General features: G+C 41.3%; 1 protein-coding gene across 7 annotated transcripts in view; it reads left to right on the top strand.

Annotated features, from left to right (window-relative positions):
- The first annotated feature begins 318 nt into the window (after positions 1 to 318).
- Positions 319 to 23,527, top strand: part of GRAMD1C (GRAM domain containing 1C) — a 54,398-nt gene continuing 31,189 nt past the window's right edge. For 2 of the 7 annotated variants that reach the window (XM_075765830.1, XM_075765789.1), the window contains exons 1-4: positions 816 to 945; positions 2,372 to 2,500; positions 19,250 to 19,334; positions 23,041 to 23,144. In XM_075765830.1, the coding sequence (XP_075621945.1) occupies positions 865 to 945; positions 2,372 to 2,500; positions 19,250 to 19,334; positions 23,041 to 23,144 (399 nt within the window). In that variant the 5' untranslated portion in view covers positions 816 to 864. The other 5 variants (XM_075765822.1, XM_075765797.1, XM_075765778.1 and 2 more) reach the window with 5 other exon arrangements.

Here is a 23,527-nt window from a genome sequence, read left to right as displayed (position 1 = left end):
GGTTCGCACGGGCCATGGTTTCACTCCATCCTCTGCTCACCCTGCAGCCAGCCCGCACCGCAGCGCGGCAGACTGCTCCCCCGCAAACACCCGCGGGGCAGAGCGGCACAACCCCGTCCATACACGCCGATGGCGACTGGGGACGCAGAGTCTGGCCCTGGCCCGGCCCTTCAGACCGCGCCTTCTCCCAGCAGAGCGTCGCGGCGGCAGCGCTGGCGAGCGGCCGGGCTCGGGGCTCCTGAGGAGCTCACAGTTGAGGGCGGGCTTCCCTTCCCCTCTCTCCCCCTAGGTGTCCCCCTGGAGCGGCCTCTTCGCCGTATTTTGCGTTGAAACCCAAACCCCCCTTCTCAGATTTAGGAACCACTTTTGGTGCCCGGACGCTGTTTAATCAGCTGCCGGGGCTGTGCGCAAGGGGAGGGCGGGGGGCGCAGGGCTTTTCCTCAGGAGGGAGGCAGCTAACGCCGCCCCCTCTGCCCCCGACCGACTCCCCGCAGCCAGGAGCTTTTCCTGCTACAGTTCTCAAACTTTCCACCGGCTCTGAGGCTTCCTAATTAACCCTTCTGGAAGCCGCAGAGGGGGTTTCCTCAACTGGCCGAGGAGGGCATCAGAGGCGCCGCGGCCCTCTCCGCCCCCCTGACGGCTTCTCCTCAGGAGCGGCTACGCCGCTCGCCCCTGGCAACCGCCTCCCGCCTCGGGTCCGCGCCCCGCGGCCCGGCCGGCGCCTGCCCCTTTAAATGGCGGCCGCGGCCCCGCCGTGCGTTCCGCTGAGGCAGTTGGCGGGCGCTGCGCCGCCCTCGCCCCCCTCTATGGTAAGCGCCGCGGCCGCGGTCTGCCCGTTCCCCGCCAGCCCCTCCGGTGGGCTCCATGCCCCCGGCCGTTGCCCCGCTGCGGCCCGCTGCCGCGTCGTCCCCCGGGCTAACCGGCCGCTGGCGGCGGGCTGTGCAGGTAGGTGCGGGGGGCGGGAGTCCCACCCCTTCTCCCGAGGGATGGGATGGAAAGGGACTGGACGGGCGGACCGAGGCCACGGGGCTGCTCCGGAGGCCCGGTGGCGGGGTGGCTCCCGCGGGCAGCGCTAGGAAGCACCGCCCGGGGGTGCGGGGCCGTTACCGTCCGCTCCGCCGCCATCGCCCACCTCCCCGAAAGTTTTCTGGGGCGAGGCGGGCACGGTCTGGGACTGGCGGCGGCCCTCCGGGCCCGCGAAGCGCCTGCGCTGTGGGCCCCCGGTGTGGAGGGGCGGCGAGCGTCCCGCGGGGTTGCTGCGGCCCCCGGAGGAAGCCGAGAGCCGCCTGGGGAGAGTACCCAGCCGCGCTGAGGGGAGGAGACTTTGGGGTTGCTGTGACAGCCGCCTAACTCCAGCGATATGGTGGGTCGGGAGCCTCTCTGCCGCGGCACTAACGGGTCTGTCCGCTGTGCGGGAAACCGGGGTGGTGAGCAACAGCTGGTGGAAGTTGTAGCGAGTCCGTGTGTTTGCGTGGAAAGCCTCCGGAGAACAGCTCTTCTGTCACGCCACGTAGCCTGGGGTGTCTCCTCGGGGCGGTGAGAGCGTCTCCGCTTGCTGCCTCACCCGGGTGTCTTCTCTCGCCGCCGGCCTGGGCCGTGGGCTTGGCTGGAGCCTTGGAGGAGCACTGGTGCGCTGGCAGGCTGTTCGCACCCCTGTCTAGTCAAGGGCAAGTGTCTGTGCCAACATCGGTTCGGTTTTGAGTCGTTCTGGACTCAAAACCCAGCTTCATCTCTCATTGATGGATCTGGTAGTGCAGGTGCTGTTAGTTACTTGTTAGGGCCCTGGATTAGTTTTGTCCCAGTTTGTTAGGTGGCTAGGGACAAGTGTCTTTTTGTGGCTCAGTTTCCTTTCATAAAAACTGACCTCTAAAGTGAAGAACATTGATATCAAGGGAAAGTGCTACAGAAGAGTGCTTATCTTTGTAATAAGTGGTATAACTATTTGCCTCTGAAGTATTGCACTCATATTTATATATGACAAAATATGCAATCTGTTGTGTAACATTAACTATAAATATTTGATGTATTTGTATTATAATAATATATGTCACTCCTCTGGTAAATGCTACTCCTGCGTGACCTTTCTCAAGTTTTGAAAGGTCATACAGATTCTAGGGATGTGCTGCATGTTATGCACTGACTCATGTTGATGTTATTCTAGCTCTAAATGTCTGTGCAGCTTCAATGTGCAAGTTGAGGGGCTGCTAAAATCAATGGAAAGGCTGTTAGTGGGAAGTGTTTCCATGCCACTCACCTTGGTGAAGCTAGCATGTCAAGTTTCATTTAATATATAGTTATTAAATGGATTAGCCATCTTATTTTACCTTTCTCCTCTGTTGTTGAATTACATACCTTGTTTCTTTCTTCACAGGAAGTTCAAGAAGTGGATCATGGTCTTATTAGCCAGCTACTTGCTGATTCAGAGGAGACTCTTAATTCGTGCACAGAGAAAATGCAAGGTCCTGCTCAATATAGCTGGAGTGCTGACTGGAGCTTTTGGGTAATGTAGTTTATCTTTCTTCTAATTTGTGTTTTATTTAAAAGAATATATGTATATTTTAATGTATCTGTGTGTATATATACTAGCTTTATATCCACAGTTCTCAGGTTGCTTTGTAGTCATGAATTAGTAAAGCGTTCTCCACCCATGTAGTGAGGTAGGTAATTTTATCATTATCAGCTTACTAAAGCGTAAGCTGAGACTGAGAGGGGATGAAGTTGCTTACCTGATGTCACCTATCAAGTTATTGACAGGACTTCTGGCTTTTGTGCCTGGTCTTGTCTCCCAGTTCCTTGCATGGTTCATTAATCTATCCAATGTCTCTTTATACCTTTAGAAAGACATTGTTGATGCTTTTTAACAGTAAGGGCTAAATTTTGATTCTCAGTGTTGGGTAGTTCTTCTGATGTGATTTCCTCGTGTCTGTTTTTTGTCAAGTAAACATGTTTGTTTTCCACAAGAGTAAATAAGCTTCACGTGTTCTGTGTAAAGAATGGGATTTGTGAATAAGAAGGGCGGAAAGGAGGGGTTTAATTTTGCTCCTGTCCAGGGAGATGCCTCACTGAAAGTGGAGGGTGTAATAAATGCTGTTTTTCATGCTTTTGATGGATTTCTTTTTTTTTCCTTCAATGCCATGAGAGAAGGTAGACTTATGAGTGTGGACTTAGAGTGTATGTTTTGCTGTCAGTTTGGTGGATGGATTGCTGCTGTTAGGTAGGAAAGGGGAACACTTGTGTTCAGCCACAGGTGGGGTAACACCTGATCTCGTGAGTGACTTAGATTCCCCTCCTCACAGCTCAGACAGTCTGGCTCAGATTCTGCATCAGGTGGCCTAAGTAAATTGGCATGCTTCAATTTGTGCATAGGAACATCATCTGGACTACTGTGTCCTTGTCCTGATGAGGTCATCAGAGTGTTCATTGTGCTCAGCAGGTGAAAAGATTAAGTAACTAGCAAAGGCTGTACAGAATCTGACAGAGCTGCAAGCAAAACCAGGGGATCAGATTTCCCAACTCCTTATTCATAAATCTAGCTTGTATGTCTTTTCATCATTCCTGTTCAAAGTAAGCGGATGTCCTAAAGGTCAGAACATTAATTGTACATCTTGGGCCCTACCATAAACTTCCCCCCAAATGCATGTGTACTTTTAAACTGAGCAACAGTAGTCTGAGGCCAGTGGAAATGGGACAAGCCAAATGAATCCCAGCAGGTCATAGAATTGTGTTGCTAGAGGGTCAGTGCTTGGATTGTTCAGTATTTTCTCCATTGTTCCTACAGCAACGAAGATGATACAAGGCCATTCTCCCTGTGCCCAGCTGTATCTCTGTACTTGAATTGGTAACAAATCATGCTGCACAGCCACTAACTGCCAACTATGCTCCCATTAGATGGCAAATTAGATTGTGTAAACTAACTCTTGATGGTTTCTATACAGCCATTAATGCAGTTGGTAGTTTATGTGAGGAAGAAACCTGTTCAGGTCTTGACATGAGTTTGTTGGACTTGCAGTTAGCAACTCAGTCTTTCCCTGATAAGCTTGGCAATCTAAAGTCAGTAAAGTATAACATGTGAAGGATATAGCTGTGCTAATGGCTTTGCATTTTGAGGTTTGAGACACGTGCCAAAAGTTAGAAGTTTCTTTGAACAGAGTTTTAGGTGTGTATGGTGCACGGTATTGTGTATCCTCACAATGCCACTTTCTGCTTCCCGTAGTAATGCGTGCCTGGAACTTCAGGAGAATGGGATTCTTCAGTGCAGTGACAGCTGCTAAGAGTGTGAGGTGTTCTCAGATATGGTTAAATAGTTGCCTTCTGTCTCTGATTTATACTTCAAGACCTCAGTATTTGTTTGAAGTTAGTGTTTATCTGGTTCTGCAAATATGACCTTGCAGTTAAAACAAAGGGATGTGTAAATACTTGCCTCTTGTAAGATAGTGCTGTGGCTTGTAAAGTACTAGCTGTGCTAATTATGTCACTGAGTAGTTTTAAAAACCTCTATCAGTCTGGTTGTAGGAGGCTGTGGTGCTCATTTTCTCTGGCTGATGGGGACTGAACTTACAAGTAGCAAGAGGCAGAAAGTCACAAATTGAAGGCAAAAATTAAGATCTTATAATTAAAATGTTATGTCATTGGCATCTTTCCCTGCTCTTCTAGACAGAAAATGTTTTAACAACTTCCACAGTTGATGATCAGCTGCTGAGTATATAAACAAATCATTAAAACTCCCTAAATACTGAGTCATAGTAAATGTGTAGGTGATAACACGGAAGGCAGCTTGTTGCAGTGTGCAAAGCATGTGTCATTAACATCTGACAAAGGATGATCTTAGTGTCCTGTGGCAGGTGCGGGTTTGTTATGCTCATTCCTACTTTTACGTCAGTAGAACTAAGGAATTGCTACAACAGCAAAGCTAGCCTGCGGTAGCATCCAGGGATCAGCTTTGGTTGCCTGGGTTATTAGGTTTGAGAGGCTGCATGTTTCTGACAACTTTGACTTGCGCCAAGGACTTATTTCTTCTAAGTATGTACTCTTGCTTCTCTGATGATGGAAACCAAATGTGGATGTTAGAGCCTGACTGGTTTGACTTCAATTTTTCATGGATTTGAGTGGGAGTAGGCAGTTGTGCCCTGCCTCTGGAAGTCAGGCCAGGTATCATGAATGCTCAATAGGTGCTGTGAGCATGTGTAATTAGCAGCAAGCTAGGGCTGGGAGCCTCTGGGATATAATCTCTTTTCTGACTATGGTGAGTGGGGAGAAGAAAGGGTAGCAGGGAAGGAAGAAAAGAAGAAAATCCTATAATGCATAATTTTTCCCCATCTCTTAGAAAAAAGAAAAAAAAAGATACTTTGGATAGCTTTATTGAAAAATTTTGAGAAAGAATTCTTTTTTTCTGTACTACTGTAAGCAGTTCTTAAGCTGGTAGTGCTACTAACTGCTGGTTTTAAGGTGGGCGTGTTTTTGGTTTTAGGGGTTGTTGTGGGGTTTTTTTGAAGACCATTCCCTGGCAGTGGACAAAGCTAGACTTCTGTAACCTCACTGGAGGAAGAAAAAAGCTTGCTTGCAGACATAATCTCTGGGGTTTCCCTCTTTACTGGAACCTGGAAAGCTTGCAACTACTTTGGATTAAATGGTTCTAGTTTTGGCAACTTCAAATAGAAATTATGAAAGTCAAAGATGCCTTGGAAATTAAGTTACATCTGGAAGCCCTATCTCAAGATTCTGAATTCACATTTGATCCTTTTTATGCTCTTCATACTGAAATATAATTTAAATTTAATATCCTTGAAAGAAGAAACCCATGAAAATATTAAGTGTTCTACTGTAATGAAGAAGGTAAAGGTGAATGAGGAAGCTAATGAAAAGAATCCTTGCATCAAAAGTGAGTGTGTTCTGTCTGGAGACTCTAGTTTCTATTAATAAACAGTCAAAAAAGTTTATATATGTCTACAATAAGAAGAATGCCTGTGGAAAGAAAGAACAAAAAAGTAAGTCATTTCCTTGCAATGAAAAGGTAGGTGGAAAGAGTTGATATCAAATGAGCCTCTCTTGGAAAACTGCTTTTATCTGACAGGCTTGTTTAAGAATTTGGAAGTCTGAGGTGCCAAGAAGGTGTTGGAAAGAAAATAATAAGAGGTTTTTAAAAAGCCAGTTTGATTGGAGTGTAATCTTGCTTTAAAGAGTTGGTCATTGTGTGGTCATTGTGAAGGAGTACAACAACAGAAGCAAACAAATGATACAATGAAAAGTGAAAGTAAACCTTTTTATTTTTCATAACACAAGAACAAGTGAGGTTGTACAAGATTTAGAAAAGGATTTTGAATTTTGACAAATGTGGATTTGGTTTCTATGAGAAAGAGCTAGTCTGTGGGAGCGTGTGAGAATACATATGCCAAGAATACAATAAACATATATGACTCAAACCTGCACAGGAGGGATGCAGATATACATTACAATTTGGAAGATAACTTATTGCAGCACAGATACAAGTTGACATACTTTGAGGCACAAGACTAGTAAAGGTTAGATGAAATATTTCTTGTATCTATAGTTGTTTGAATGCTCCTTCTACGTTTCTCTGAAGACCCCTGTTTACTGGGCTGGTTGAATCAGTAACTGTGTTTTGGCAGGCTGGTATTTAAGGCCTTCTGACAGTTGCTTCATCTCTTGTGTTGTATACTTGGTATGTTACTTCTGAAGAAAGCTTTTATCATCTGTGCCTCCAAATGCTTGGGTTGTGGAGGAGAGATGTCACAGCTTGTGACATTGGAGGATGAATTTTAGCTTCCTTTTTATTTGCTGATATGAAACAGTGTGCTAAGGAGGATGAGAATTGGATAAATGCTGTAGGACTCTGAGGAGAATAAAAAATCTTGAGCATGCTTACACTATTTTTTCTGAAATGTTGTAACTTTAGTATGAATTGCTTTTGCTGTACTTGTAGCACTGGTACATTATTTATCTAGAATCTCTAGGTGCTTTTTTTTAAGCCCTGTTATAGCACTGATTATACAGAAGCTGTGTTTTAAAATGCAAGGAAAATATGAGCTTAGTTCTGACTAGTGCTTGAATATGGCTGATTAGGCTTAAGTGTTTTTTCTCACTTATTTTCACCCTGGGAATCTCTTTATTGCTGTTGATGCAGCTCCAAACTGAGCACTGGGGTAGATCTGACTGCCATTGAGTTTCAGCCTGTTCTGAACAGACTGGCAGTTGGTGTCCTGTCTAAATAAGCTTTCCCCAGCTCCAGCAGTGGGAAGTTCTGTATAATATGAATGACTTTTACACACACCTAAAGAATTAGGCCTGAATCTGAAAGTTAAGTTTAATAGATGAGGAAGAAAATACTTCAGATTTGTGTGATTTACTTATTTTGTAATTCACTAGGAGCAAAACCATCAGAAATGCAATATAGTTCAGAAAATTAGCATGAAGCTGGTTGAATATGTGTTTGAGAGGGGAGTTCATAGCTTATGGAATGAAAGCTTTACAAGGTAAATCTAGGAGATGGAAGTTAAGCTCTTTTTTGGTCTTTGGCTTGGTTACAGCTTTGTCCAACAAACAAGCAGTGGTGTAACAGTGTCTTTTTCAAGTCTGCTACAAGTGAGCTACTTGCATCTATTTGGAGGGAAAGAAGACAGGTGAACAAAAATCTACAGGATGTGATTGTTTAATGGTACACTTAACTAAGTCATTAGCAGTAATTAGGAGTAGAAAATTCTCTAGGAGATGTTTGAGAAATCAAAATCTGACGTCCTTTGTTGAGGTTTAGATTATTTGGGACTCATACCTGCCTATCTAAAATCATAAAAGCATTCTAGACAAGACTATATGGCTTTTTTGCTAATGACTACTCTGGAAGTTATATTTTATCTCATCCTATGCAGCAGATGGCTATGCAGTAATTAAGCTATGTCAAGATTCCTTTGTGATACTGGCAGTGTTTTAGAAATTACATGGAGTAAGTGATTTTTTTTTTTTTTTTAGGTAGTGCTTTTTTATTGAAGTGGCTCACAGAGTCAGTGAAGCCTACACTTGGGATATTCATACACAAGCTTTAACTTTGGTATTATGCTCAGATTGTATATTTGTTACTGCAACCCCCTAAAGGCCCTAGGGCAATGATAGATAAAGTCATTCAGGACTTCAGCCTGCTCATATGACCTCTCAGCTTCTTCTGTTTTCTGCTGTTCCTATCCACCAGGACTCAAGGTATTGCCCCTTGTTCAGAATGAACAGAGGTATGTGATCATGAATATGGTGTGTATGTAGCTCTGATCAGTTTGTACTGATACACGTTTCCCAGTAGGTGACTCTTTGCATTCTGTTTTCGTATAAGTTGAAGAAAAATTATGTGTGGTCTGTCTTTGCTGAAAATGGTTCAATCAAATCTGGTGGCAGCTTTTAATACAGAAATGACTAGGAGTAAAATCTGCATTTGGTTTCTAAGGTAGAAAAGGAAGAGATCAAATTAGATGTCTCACAAGAAAAATAGTTTTGGGGCAATTGCTTGGTGAGATCTACTTTCTGTGCAGTTTCAAATGCAGTTGGGCTACTTGCAGACTTAATGAGATGGATAAACTGTGTTGGTATAAATTACACTGGTTATGTAGTTGGCTACAGTCACTACTGTATAACTATGTAACTACTGTTGTAGTTTGTCTGATAGGATCCTACTGGTTTTCATGTAGTCCTGATCCAAAATATTTATGTATCTTCCTAAGAGTTGCTGAAAACTAAATGGCACAGAGCAGTTATTACATCTGAAGTGCCAAGTGAAAGTAGAACAAATCTTTTGAGAAGTCCTATTTTTTTCCAAATTATATCTTGCTATCACTTGTACTACCAAGGGGATTGTTTACTTCATGATCTTTTTTCTAACTGATACTTGGGGACTGTTACTAAACTTAAATACGGATCAGAGATATCCGAGTCCAATGCTGGAAGAGTAAGGAGGGAAAAGTGCAACTGAGGCATGCCACTCTTGCTTCTGTATTTAGCTACTTTTCTATTAAGTAATCTTGGTGGAACTTTGTTGCAGGTAATGAAGATGAGAATTCAGATGTCTTTTAGTTACTTTATTGTATGAGGCAGTATCTGTACCCTCCAATCTGGATTTTCCCCCACCTACTTAAGTGGATCAAATAAGTCTAAAGCAGTTTGAATTTTTTTTATTACTTAGGCAGCCTGCAGTGGGAAAATCAGGTGAAGGAACAGATGTTCATAACAAATAGCATTGGCTAATTGTTTAGCATGCATGCTGTAGGAAGAAATATGAGTCAGATGAAACTGCTGTTCAGAGAAGAATGTATTTTTTTATCCAAAAGGAAATCATCTTGACTGAGCCTTTAATTGCCATTGCATCATGTTAGTTAGTACACTTATGACTTGAAACCTGAACAATGTAGTTACAAGACTTGAAATTAAACTGAAGAGCAGACAAAATTATCTGACGTAAAGGATAAGTTGGTGTTGGGAGGGTGACAAACTCATTTCAATTAAACAATGTTAAAATAGTAACTACAGAGTTTATACAAACACACTCAAGTTTATTTGTATTGTTTATTTTAGAACTTCACATCTCATGGGATTTTCTGGTTTTGTTTTTTTCCTAATCCTTTAAATCCTTAAAAAAATTTTTTTTTAAATCCTTTTAGGAATTTTATCACCAATCCTTGTGATAAAATTTAAAAAAAAAGTGTTTGTTGCATCTTAGAAATCAGGAAAGTAGGTACATATTCACAATTTTCCCATAAAATGAAACGGAGCTAGGCACTTAAGACTCTTGTGATCTTGGCTTGTACTAGTGTCTTGAGGAGGTGGTATGAAACACGGTATCTGGCGGAGGCATTATAGGCATAATTTTACTACCAGTCCAAGGAAGTTATTGCCAGCTACAGATGGTATTGATGAGGATGCTGAGTAAATCTGAGACTGGAGAATCTTTCCTCCTGGAAGAGCTAAAAGCACCTTAGTTTCTGGTTCAGAGTTGGGTAAGATGTTTTTTCTATGGAAGTGTCCAAATCTCTTGAATTTCTTCCTTAACTTTTCTTAAATTTTAATGTGAGTTTCAAAGAAACTGGGGTACTTGGTACCAGTTATATACATAATTGTATTTGAACCTGAACTTAGCCTTATTGCTAATTACAAGCTTCCAGATTCAGATGTTTAATCAGCTGAGGGTGGTGTTATCTTGTAAACAGGAAATGCACTTAAAGCGCTTTATGCTCATGCTACTTCTGAGGTCTTAGTCACACTGGTACCCAGGCTCTGTCAGGGCCTTTCTCAGATCACTTTGAGTCCTCTTAGTGTCTTTCTGATGGAAAGAAATCACCAATGAATATTTTTCTATATAGATTTGCTTCCCAATATCTTGCTGCTCTTTCAGCACACAGAGATTGCCTGTGATGGACCCTAGCTTTGCTTTGGGAAGGCAGAAGAGTTGCCTTGTTTTTCTGGTGAAACCAGTTCCTGCTATTTACTTATGTAGCTGATCTTGACAACAGAACTGTGGGCGATCTGAAGCGCCACCACCCAGCTAGGTGCACAAAGACAACTGCTTAATCCTGGTAAGCAGCAGTGGCTGGCAAAATGACTGTAAATATGGCCCCATTGTGTTCAATTATATTCTCCTTTCACGCGTTCTGATTTAAATCTGATTATACGAGTGATTAAAATGCATTTTACTGTTTCTGCTCTCAGCTTCCTCAGTAGGTCTGTGCTAGGAGAGGGATCACTCTTCCCTGCTGAGTGAGTCGTTAGCTCTATGTTCAGCCAAGTGCCCAAGGGGATCCTGCGTGCAGGAGGCTGAGCCTTCACTGGGTGAGGTGGATGCAGCATAGAGCTACCTGCCTCTTCTCCTGTAGCTCTGAAACCGTATGTGTGTTGTGATAGCTTCTGGGGATGCTGTCTTGCAGCTGGGGATGGGTGGGTGGTGCCACACAGCAAAGAGGGGCTCCGCAGTCCCTCACTGCTGTAGTGGCTTGTGGTCTGTACAGGATGAAGCACCTATGCAAGCCTGCTGTTTCCTCTGTAGTCTTTCTCACTTCCCCTACACAAACAGCAATCAGAACCTGACTTCATGTAGTTACTTGTAGAAATGCAGCAGACAGGTCCTAGGTAAGGCAGATGGAAAGGAACAAACAGCACAAAGAAAGCAGATTAGATGTGTGCCTGCTGTTCCCCTTTCAGAGCAGGCAGAGGGGTCTGATGGGCATGCAAAGCTCTGTAATCCTTGCCTCAAAGCATCTACTCTGTGCCTATGAAGAACTGTGCTCTGGGCAGCTGGCAGGGGGGTGGGTGGCAGCATACCTGTTTTGGGAGCTTGGGTGTGCATGGAGCATGCCCTGATCTCATCCTCTGCTGCTTTGGAGCTCAGACTGAGGAGGTCTATTAGTAAGGGCTTGACTTACAAAGTGGACAATCACTAAGTCTTGTGTGAGAGTAGATCTGAGTCCATGCCGAGTTACCAGGTGTAGATTGTACTCTGTCTTTAAGATTGGTGCATGGGCTGTAGCCTTCGGTGATACAGAGAGGAGCAGCACTGGGCGTTGAGTGCTCCTTTCCAAGCTGGTGTTTCCCTGGTGATAGTACTGTCCTCTGCTGTCCCCTTTGGGACTCTTGTGAACTTGAAATGACCTATGCTGCTCCAGTCTGCCTCCCAAAATCCACTTGGATTATAGTGATTTTTAGATTAGAGCTGGTCAGCTCTATGCCCCCCACCTCTTAAGTTTTCTTTGACCACTTACCGCAACACTTGTGTGCGTGTTCTGCAAAGCTAGCGTGTTTCAGCCTGTTTTCCAAGTTGGCATGCAAGCAGAGGCTGGCAGAATGCTAGCTAGCTCTGCTGGATGGTGTCCAGCACCAGCTCCGAACAAGTGGGTGAGAGTGGGGGGGGAAGCCGAGAGGCTTCATGAGTGTTGGCCAGGGATTTATTTGCATGGGTTGGAACAGGCAGCTAGAGGAGGAGATATGTGTAGGGGGTGTATGTCTTTTGACTTTACATTAGCTTCATGCCTCAGTTAGTTTTATTTCTGAAATGGAACATATGCTTTGCTCCTCACTGTGTGTGTCAAACTTGAGATTTTATATCCAAATCAGAGTTGTTACAAAAGTACATTGGCTTCACTATTTAAAAATGCTTTAGAACGCTTATTTGCAGAAAGTACTGCATAGTACAAAGCAATTGCTTCAGAATAAGTAGGGGATATTCTCAATCCAAACTTTTTTTTTTAAGGGAAAGGTCTATAATACCACTAGTAACAAGAGGCTTTTTTATTGATAAGGTTATCAGCTTGTTTCCAAAGGACCTTGTTGGAATAGCTTCAGCTGAACCCTATTTCATTGAAATGTAATGGCTTGTGAAATTGAGCTAGTTCTGGTAGGATCTTGAAGGAGAAACTTGGGAGAGGTCCTCTCATGTTCTAAACATGTAACTTTGTTACAAAATTCTTCCAGATCTTTTCTACTGTCTTTTTCTAAAGAACATTTAAAAAAAATCTTTAACTGATTGTGCAACTTAAGGTATTTCTTTGGAGAACTTTTACATCTTTCATCTTTTAAACATTAAGTCTGAGGATTTTTTCTGCTTGGGAAGGAAGCCAAATTTAAAAATTCTTCACAAAAATGGAATTTTTGTTCTATTTCTAATTATATAACCTGATGATAGCAGCATAGTTCCCAGTATTTCCTATGATGATAAATTTTCTTGTCTGTCAAGATTGTAATTGTGACAACTTTGTGGATTTTCTAGGCTGTTCTCCAATCTGTGCTCCAACTTGATTTGATATTTGTACTTACACAGTCAAAATTCAAGTATGAGACCTTCTTTCCTGCTTTCAGGACAAGGTGGCTGATGAAGTGCAGGGAATGAGTAGGACTCCAGCCAAGTTCATGTCACACTATGGGGTAAACAGTTGTGATACAGGTCTCCCTGGTCAGTAGTCAACCAGAACTGCTTTTCAGAAAAGCAGACTCTTTTACTTGTTAGGTCAACGATGGCTTGATGAGACTGATGTCCACAGTGGAGCTGGTAAGGGCTGGACTACTGTTGAGGTGCTGTAGGACACAGCCTTTAAAATAAATAGGAGTAGCTTTCCTTTTGGAATTACTGAAGTCAGTCAGTTTCATGACACTGGGTGTCAAATACTTTAAGTGGGCATCCAGTATTTCAGAAGCTCTCCATAATGAAAGAATTCTGAGAGTTTCTCCTACAAGAATTTTAGGAAGCTACTGGTGTTACTGGTAAATAATAGTCTGTCTAAAATTTTCAGTGTGCCTGCCCATGTACCTGTGAGAACTAGTTAGTAGTAACATTCATTTTGGGGGGACTAGGGATTCTGTCTTTAGCCTTGTTTATGTGATCTCATAGGATTTAAAACAAACAAACAAAACCCCAAAACCAAAAAAAACCCAACCTAAAAAAACCAACACAAAACCCCAACCAAACAAAACCCTAGAAAATACAGTAGCTTCAGTATTTGCTCATGACATATATTTTAATATCCCTTCCTTGAAATTTTAAATCTTCTATTTCCAACAGAAGACATAGTTGCACCAGAATTCCTACTGGATCCTGCTTTGCCTGTACACAGATGTCAGTGAAGGAGAACTGCCGTTGGTTTGTTTTCTGCTCAGTTACTAAGAAATGTTAAAATCTGTTTCTCCTTCAGCCTCTGCAAATAAGAGGGGGGCAGGGCCACAGAAGGGGATGTAATGACCCTAGTGCACAGCCCTGTGCCTGCCAGTGGCCCAGTGGAAGAGTGCTCTGTGCTTGAGACTCCCCTCTCCAGAGAAGCTAAGAGTGAATGAAGAAAAGCATATAATGAATGTAAGTAAAATAGTCCTGGCTTCTTAAACTCTTCCCCCTCCCATTGTGGCTATGAGCTAGTTTCCATTTCCTTGAGAGCATGGGAACTTTTGGAAAGCAGGCTCCTAGGGAATACAATGGCTGAGCCAACCCTGGCAACAGTTGCTTGTTTTTCTTTCTTTCATTTTTTTGTTGTTTGACGTGCCTCGTATGACCTATGAATTAAATACAACTATGTGGATAATCAGGTGTGATCAAATAGCTCCTTATTTAAAAAAAAGATACTGTACACATGCAGTCCCAAAGTGCACAATATACTGCACGCAGCACACTAAATCACCGTAAGTAAGGTGGTGTTGCTCTTCAGGTCCTGTGAGTGGTTCTTTCCCTGTGCAAGTTCAGTGTTTTTATGCTCCAAGACAAAGAAAAGAACAGCATGTTACTGCTAGTAAAGCTTGTGAGTACTCAATAATTGAAAGCTATTTCCAACCCACAATTTTTCTGTGATTCTGTCCAGGAATGGTTAGTGAAAATACAACACTAACACAGTAGATCCGGACTGTTTGCTTGCGACAGGATTAAACAGAGAACAAGTCTGACACTTTCAAAATACATCCTTGTGCTTGTTTTCAGAAGAAATGGAAAACTGTGCCCTAGAACTGTGAAAAGATAAGGGAGACTGGTAGTCACATGGATATGAGCTTCCACTGTGATTCTGTGCCTAAAAGCAAACGTGAGTTGCATTTATGTGTGTTTGCAGTGACTCCTGCAATGCTACATCTAGGTCTCAAGAAGCACATTCAAAATTGGAGGGAATTCAGAAGAGCAATGAGAATAAGTCTGAAAAAAATCTTTTTGCTAATAGACTTGCAAAGCTTAATCTCTACCTCAAAAGAAGATATGGGGTAACTTGCTCGCAATCGAAAAATAATTCAAAAATTGAAGATAAGATTAGCCAACAGACCACGAGAAGAACTATCCAGAGCAAGGGTGGATTTTTTTCCATTGGGGTGACTTTTTTTAATTTAAGAAGGTAAAAAATACATTATTTTTTTCTTTCCCAAAGGGAAATTTGGTCATTGCAGCTCTGGTTTTAAAGCAGGAGCTAAATAGCAAGATAGCTGTAGCTTGTGTGTTATAGATTAGATTGACTAGTCATAATGAACTTTTATGGACTGAAGAAATGCCTGGGGTTTTTTTCCTCCTGATGCTAAGCAGGATTTTAGATTAATTTGAAGGGGGCGTAGGTGGAACAATGCATTCTTCAGTAGAAATGCAACAATTTTTGTCAGGATATTTAATGTTTACTTTAATGTGCTAATGTAGGATTAAAAAGTACTTTCATCCTAACTGTACTAATATCTCCAAATTTGTTCTTGACCACATCTAGAAACTTCATAGGCAGGTTCAGGTCAAGCTCTTCTGTCTTTGGGGAATAGCACATCAGGTGGTCTTTAAGTGGGGTGTAGAGATAGTGGGCATGGATTTACTTGCTTTAGACAGAGGAGCAAAGCCATGCATCTCAGTGGCCATGTTTTGATGGTTAAATGAGGCTTCAGAGTGTAAAAGGGGAGTAGGTTGGGCAGCTTGCTTATAGGCTTGTTTGATCGTGGGTCCCCAAGCACTTGGTAACACAGCAAGACTGAAGCTCAGAGGGAGGTATGTGTGCATCTTTTAAAATGAGGTGACATCGGACTTGTATGACTCTGATGGTGAGGTCAACTTACTTGTGTTCACAGCTGTTTGTATTCATAGCTGCATGTCAAAACTATAGAATGCAAATTGTCAGGTAATGTGGTTTTTGTGGTGTCTCAAAACAAGGAGAAAAAACTAACAAAACAAATGCAAAATTATTGCTCTCATTAGCAAATGTTAAGAAATGTGCACACCATTCTGCTGAGGTTGATTTGACTATTTGCATACTTAGTGATATGTGCAATCAAATAATTTCCTAATGATTAGCGTTTTTGCTGTACTCCTGGAGAAGGTGTAGCTTAATTTTCCTCTGCAGTTTGCTAAATGGCTCAATTTCTTTGCAATGTCCACACTTTGAAAATGTAAATGTGAAGGAAAGCTGGGTTTTTTTAACAGGCTTCTATCTCATAAATAACTTGGCTTTGTCCTATTTAAGTTAACATATTTTTACTGGAACATGACTTTATATAGTTGAACTCTGGTCTGTTTCTAAACAAGGTATGAGAATCACTTTGTTATGTGTCTTCAAGTAGTATCTGGTTCTTACATAACTGTCTTCTGTAAAACTTTCTGGATGACACTGAAGAGGTTTTTCTGTTTATGCTATTTTACAGGTTTCTGGTATATTTTGTGGTTTCAGATAAAGAATGCTAATATATTGCTGGCTTGACTTAATAATTTTCTTAGTGATTAAATATAGCATAACCATAAATGGCTAAGATTATCCTCAGGCAAAATGTTTGCCTGATGACTTATAATTATAACTTAGAAAAGTGCATGTGTTAAAAATGAGTTTCTGTCTTCATCTCTTAAATGCATACTACAGCCTAATTTATGCCTTTCTTCTTTTAATATTCAGTGGTAAGTTTTGTAACCCAGAGGTGGCAATCTGCCTCAAATGCTGCCACATCTTGGATATTATAATAGTGATTATGAGAGATGCTGTATTCATAGAAATGGAAGTGTCTTATTTTCTTCACTTTAAGGAAATTGATAATGCCAATAGTGTTAAAATTGTTCCTGTTGTTTCCCAAGTCCATTGAGTAACCTCTTAATTGCTAAGCCACATACTGAGTACATAACAATTACAGGTTTAAGTGAGCTAGTTTTCATACAAAGTAAGGAAAAGATAAGGTTAAAGTTTCAACGTTCTCACTTTTTTTTCTGCTTATAGATAAGAATTCAGAGCAGGCTCTTCATAAATGTCCTAAGAGTTCACTAGAAATCTACAATTAATAAGAGGATTTCTTATAGCCTGTTTGTCACTCCTGATAAAGAGCACTTCTAAATGCCAGCAAGGTTTTCTCAGACAAGCTATAGCAGGTTTTATGTCCTAGAAGAATTCCATTTCTAAGTAAAACTCAAGATATCTTGAGTTTGTATTCTTGGAGCTGTTGAATTGGTTGATTCAGACACTAATATAAACATGTCTGTGATACTGTAATGTTCTTATTCTCCTCTTCCTGATCCTTTTGTCTTATAGCCACAAAAATGCTTAACTTCACTGTAGCTCTTATCTCTCATATACAGTGTGTTTGAGAAACTACTTCTCTCCTTAAAAGCATGGCTTCTTAAATCATGGTTTCATGCATCAGGCTTGAAGTTTGTGAACTTTCTTTTGCTGTCATGGCAGACCAGTTCTCTTTTCCCCTTGTATGTTAGCGTTGTCATCACAAGCTCAGACTTCAGTCCACTGAGGTATGACTATAAACTGTAGGGTCTCTGGAACTATAGGTTGAAACTTTATAGATCTGAGGTAACTTTTCATTTTTCCATGATGTCATTTTCCAGAGTAATTGCAAAGAACTCCATTTCTTCAAAGTGGTGCAGTCATTGGATGCCTGTTTCAGGTGATCAGTTAGAAAAATGTATTTCAGGGCACAATGTGGCTAGGCCAAGAAACTATAGCCTATCTACTTTAGTAGATGACATCTTCTCCAAGTGTATTATTTTGATAATGTCAGAAATAGCTGAAATATAACTGGAAGCATATAGCTTAGAGGACGTCTAACATGTTTCTCTGTTAGTTGCAACTAAAGCTTTCATGCTTACTCCTCTCAGAAGGAGAGGGGTGTACATATTTTCTGTCTCACTTCCTTACTTTTTGTGTTGCAATGCTCAGAATATTAATGGATAGCAAGTATGTTCTTGCCAGAGGTCAAGCATAAAGACTTTCTTTTACTGATGGTAATAAAAGGTAACATTAACATTTTATTTTAAAAGCTGAACTAAGTCAGGGCAACATTGCCCTCTCTTGTGCGTATGACCTTAAACACCTGACCTTGAAGTAGCACTTATGTGCTCTTGTGGACAAAGAGCTCAATTCTCAAGTATAGGTAGATGCCAGACCATCATATGATGTGTGTGTAGGGTAATGTTCAGGGAACTTTTGAACTGTGAGAAGCAGGAATCTCTTCTGTGGAAAACAGCAAAATGTGATAAGGTATGGACACTATTTGCACTAGTTTATTAAAAGACCCTCAAGCTGAAGATAAAGTCTGTCTTTGTTAGAGGATTGTTTTGACAACAAGCACAAATATAATGAAAGGGAGGTGATAAACTAACATGCTGCAGGAGTGTGCTAAAACTGTGTGGTTTCTTAGTAAACATGCTGCAAGGTCATACAGTCAAAAGTAGTTCTTTGCCTCCTTTCTTCTTTCTTCTCACACCCTAAACATAAATAGCCACTGATCTTATGGTAGAGATGGGTTTAATGGTGAATGCCAAGTTTTGGAGTAATACAAGTGCTCAAGGAGAAAATAGCAGCAATATGCTTAAGATCTTTGAAAGGTTTTAAAAAAAAAAAGTGTAAAAGAGGATTTTATAGTATAAATATACCTGGTTTTGGTAACATGTGAGAGTGACTTCTTCCTTAGTTATAATCCAGAAGAGTCATTGCCTTATACAGCATTTACTTAGGCCCCTAAAATAAGTGACCAACATCTGTTAAGAAAAAAATATGTCCTTGTTACTACTATAAAATGAAAAATAGGGCTTTAACAGCAGAATTGTTTCTGGAGAACGTGCTGAAGCTCTTTATTTGAATGGGAGCAGGGGCATTTGTTTATAAGAATAAGGAGTTGAAGTCCATCAATATTAATCTTTGCTGTAAGTTTACTACCTAATTTGAATCTTAAATGAACCATAGTGATATTTTTAAATGTGGGATGAAATGTAGAAGAGGTCATGAAATCAAGATGTGATGGTGGTGCTGCTATTTGTGTTTACTGGAGGAAACTTTTTGGCCTTTATTCCTACAGGTCTAATTATAGCAACTGGAAAAAAATCCACTGCATTGTAGTATTCCCAAAATGGTACTCCAATTAGAAACAAGTGTTCTAGGTTGTGTCCTTGTGTCCAGCTAGTGGCCTGTATGAGGACTTGATTTGCTCTGTTACATCCTGTGTTGTGGTCTTGCTGCCTCTTCACTTAGTCTGTGCTAGAAGACTTAGCCCTGGAAGGGGCTCTTGCATTATGAGTGGAGCAGGTTGCCGTCATACAACTGTAACGCCTTGTAATTGGCATCTGGCCTAATTCAGGGAACAGTTTGGCCTATCCTAAATACTGGAAACACACTTTACATAAGCAAGCATAAACTTACTCTGATGATCATGCTTAGATACCACCTATTCTTTATTGCTCTTTTGAGATTCATTTGTTCTTTGAGATAAAATTACACATCCAGTATGAAGACAGTTGATGGCTGAAAATAAATCTGTTTGCTTAACCTTTTACCATTCTTTGTTGCAGCTCTCAAGTTCCACTTACAAATATAGGAGTGAGGAATTCAAGAGACAGTTTTCTCATCTGCCAGACTCAGAGAGACTCATAGTAGGTAAGACATAATCACACCAAAAGTGCTTGTCTTCTGACTGATAACTCCAAATTGCAATAGTGCCAATGTGGGGGTTTTTATGGCAAATTCTAACTACAGCTGATGCCTTTGTATTCACCTGTCTCCGAACTAGCATCAAATAACTTCAGGGAAAGTCAAGTCCATACTCCCCTCCTGTACTGCCTGCTTTGTGAAAAAAGAGATTCTTTTGAGGGTTGAGAAGTGAGGGAGAGGGTACAGAGTCCTCCAGTTCATCTAGTTATGAGATGGGAGCCTCTTAATGTTTTTTCCTGCTGCTACTTTTTAGTGGGTATTTAGACAAAACCCTTCCTGACAGCAGTGGAAATGTGAGTGTCTGGCAGCTGTTAGCTGACAAGCTGGAAAGAAGGGTCACTGTGCAGGGTCAGGGTGAGCACTGAGCACATAAACTCAACATATGTGCATTGACGGGCTTGTGTGATTCAAGTGTGAGAAGAAGAGGTAAAGTGCTGAGAGCATTCAATTTGCTTTATGTTCTTTCCAGAACAGGCAACAAACTTGGTACCTCTTGTAGTGTCATTACCATTTATCTTCTATCCTGTGAGTGTCTGAGTCCTCTCTCTGAGTCAACTAGTTATGACTGAGTCGGTTGCCATAGATGTTGGGGAGGAGGGAATGATTTCATAGTTGTAATGGTTTGGTGCTTGGATACAAAGGTGAGGGATGTTGCTTCAGTGATTCTGTTAGGTAGGTAGATCATCCTTAGTAGAAGCTTTTCCCTTGCTCCCTGGAACTAAGCCTAGACCCTTGCCTTAGGCTCCTTGATTCGTGTGACTTCTGGGACTGAGTGACACAGTGGGTACTTGTAATTTAAAAGACTCTCTTCAGAGACAAATGCCAGCTATGTGGTATGAGGACATAAAATTCAGTATTTAGGTTTGTAATTCCCATCAGCCATCATAAGAGATTATTGGAAAACACCAACCAACCTTCATTTTATCCTGACTTATGCTGTGCACTTGGATGGATTTGTCAACATGATATATTGAGGATACAAACATTTTATGCTTCGTGCTGGTCTGTGCAGTTGTAGTTACTGCCCGGGCCAGTGCTGAGCATGAGGTACACTATCTGGTGCTGTGCTGTGCAAATCTGTTAGCTCTGGGTTGGTTCAGGCCTTGAGCGGAGGCTTTTCACAGCCCAGTATACCGAGTTAGCTCATCCATAGGCTCATGACACAGGTGCAGGCATAGAAGTACAGCTCAGCTGAAAGAGTGGAGATGGTGGAAGGGGACAGAAGCAGTTGGCAGAAAATATCAGACTATGGTGCATAATTTCTTGGCACTGAAATGTTCCTTTTGAGCTCTGACTCCCTGTTTTGCTCCACTGCAAAACCCAATGAAGGCAAGCATATAACCCTACCCCTTTGCATGCAGTGATGCACCTTATTCCCTCTTTTATCACTTGCCTTGCAGGTAAGTCTGCCTACACTGCCCGAGCATTGTGTAACAAATACACTGTCCAAGAATTGGGTGGTGTTTTAATACAAAAGTGGCATCATGACTGCTTAAAGTTCATCTCGTCTTATGCAACCTTTAAGGAAGTGAATATTGAAAGGATGTCAGTATATGCTTGCAGCATGCTGAGTTCTGTTCAGGTTAATGGAAGAGAAATTAGAGCTTTCACTTGCAAAGAAACAGTTAAATTCCTGCATCCTTTTTCAGCCTCAGGAGGAGGCAGTTATCCTCTGAAATGCCTTCTGCATTTTTAAAATACTTGAGTTCAGTACAGAAGTAAAACAGAAGAAAATGATATTACTTCAAAGTATTGTTTTGATGTTTTTCCTTACACAGGATTGATGTAGAAAGCCATGGAGCAAACTCTGAAGCATTGTTTCAATGAACAGACTGCCTAGGACTTGGAGAAAGATTTAGTAATGGTTTAATCTCAACAACGTAGCACCCACTTCATCAGAAGCGAAGTCATTACTTTGTACAAATGTTTTTACTCCATAAAAACCAGTGCTCCTTTGGAAGGACTTTTTGCATCCTCCAGGCAAATAGCTCTTCCTTTGCGTGATGCAGAGAAACTTATCACAGGCTTTACAGTGCTCAAAGAAGCAATTACTTGCTACTGTTCATCGAAAGAACTGTAACTGCTCCTGTTCTTAACTTAGCTGTTAAAAAAAAAAAGTGACTATTCCACTGTAATGAGCACTGTATGTAAAAATTATATGAAATATAATTATTTTCTTATAATGAAAGAGAAAATACTTAGGCTTTCAAAATGGGAGTTTAAAGGAGTGCCACTAACTTTAATTTGTCTGAAAATGTTGTTTACAACAGCATCTTAAGTTACTGGATCTGAAAACTTAGAAGGAGAAATGCTAATCTCTTCTTCTGTTTTGATATTCTCTTTTGTGTAGGTAGGTCATGGTGTTGCTCATCACTTGCCCAGTGCTCCAATATTTACAGGTCTGAATCCCTTTCCTTCCCCCAAACATAGAAGTCAGATGTGAATTTCTTGGTAATACTTTCCTCAAGTCCTTAACCTCAAACTCCTGCAGCCTGCCTTTGTTGCTCTCCCAGCATTTTGGTATCTGACTTCTCTTTAAACATGCATTTACAACTTATCGGTTTGAATTTCTTCAAGTTTGTGTAATTCTGTTTGCAGTTATACCTCAAAGGGCTTGTATACACACCTCATGCTTGTTGCAAGAACTTTTTCTGCTTGATTATTTGAGGGGAAAACCCAAGAGAAAGCTTCTGTAGATGCAGGCTTACCTTGAAGTTAGGACAGTGAGGGACTTCTGAACCTCTTAGTACTTGAACAAGAACTGTATTCATCTTGTATACAAAATGAAAATTTTGGATTGGACAATACCAGGTACAATGCTTTTCAAAATAACAAAACTCTTTGATACCTCTAAAATTAAAATCATTACCATCCTGCATGAATAGGTGCATCCTGGGTATTTTCTATACATAAGGTAACCTTTAGGTTGGAGCTTCTAAAAGCTGTCTGTCTTAACTTTCTAGCAGTAGTACTTCTGAAAATTCCTCTTGTTTGAATATTCAGGCTCTGAAACAATGAAAGCTCTCTCAAAGAGGTTCTTAAAAAGTGCAACCAAATCTTCTGCTCTTGTTCTTAATTAGCAGGTACCTAACAGTGGGTAATTGCATTCTAGATGAAACCTGTTTCTCAGTAGGGATGTTTCAGCCAGAGGCAGTATCATAATAAAAATGACAGTCAGCTTGAACTGGATAGCTTCAAGCTGCCATTTAGTGTCTCACTGCAGGTAGTTTTAGCTAGTGATAGATCTGTTTGGTGGATAATATATGAACTACTGTTACATAGGAGTTGGCAGTATAATCTGTCATACTATAAACTGTGCATTGTGTTGTTTAGGTACTTTGAAGTTTGACTTATGAATACTTCTCCCATGTACTCCTGATCTTGCCTGATACTACTTCTCTGAAAATACAGGATAATACACAGGGGGTGAATACATGGGGTGCTGTCCTCACACAGATACTCTGTCAACTCTAGCACTGGGGTGTTCCCAGGACACTGGTCTGGATGCAACCCAGTACAAGTCTGTCTTCAGACATGAAATACATAGCTTTTTATTTGTTTTGTAATACCTTTTATCTCATTTTAAGTTAACAGGTTTGGGTCAACTGAGCTGCAATAAGTGAGTAAACTTGCTCTTGCTCTCTATACATAGATTACGCCTGTGCACTCCAGAAGGATATCCTGCTGCAAGGACGTTTGTATCTCTCTGAAAACTGGCTCTGTTTCCACAGCAACATTTTCCGATGGGAGACTACAGTAAGATCTCTTGGCTAACTTGAATCCCACCTTTTCTTTGTCCTGGACTATCAGGATATAAAAGTTCTTCAAACAAATCTTATCCTGTCAATCTTACCCTAGTAACTTTGTGTTGAAAAGAAAAAGCCTGCATCCCTGAGCAGAAATGCAGATCTGTTGCTTCATAAAATGAGTAGTGTTGGAGACATCTGAAGTAAGCTTGCTCAGTCATTTAGCATAGGAAGGAGTTATGCTAAACCTGATCTTTTATATTTCTGGATAATGATTTGCCTCTCCTTACCAAGGAGAGTTGCTCTATAAAGGGATGTAACATGTAATGTTCTCCTGTAAGACCAGGAGTGTGATACAATATGTGGTGTTGCCTTGTTTAAGAACTCTCCAGC

The sequence above is a fragment of the Balearica regulorum genome, chromosome 1 (assembly GCF_011004875.1).
Source record: "Balearica regulorum gibbericeps isolate bBalReg1 chromosome 1, bBalReg1.pri, whole genome shotgun sequence".
In the NCBI taxonomy this organism is placed as follows: domain Eukaryota; kingdom Metazoa; phylum Chordata; class Aves; order Gruiformes; family Gruidae; genus Balearica; species Balearica regulorum.
The sequence above is the reverse complement of the archived record's forward strand: the minus strand, read 5'-3'. Positions and strand labels throughout refer to the sequence as shown.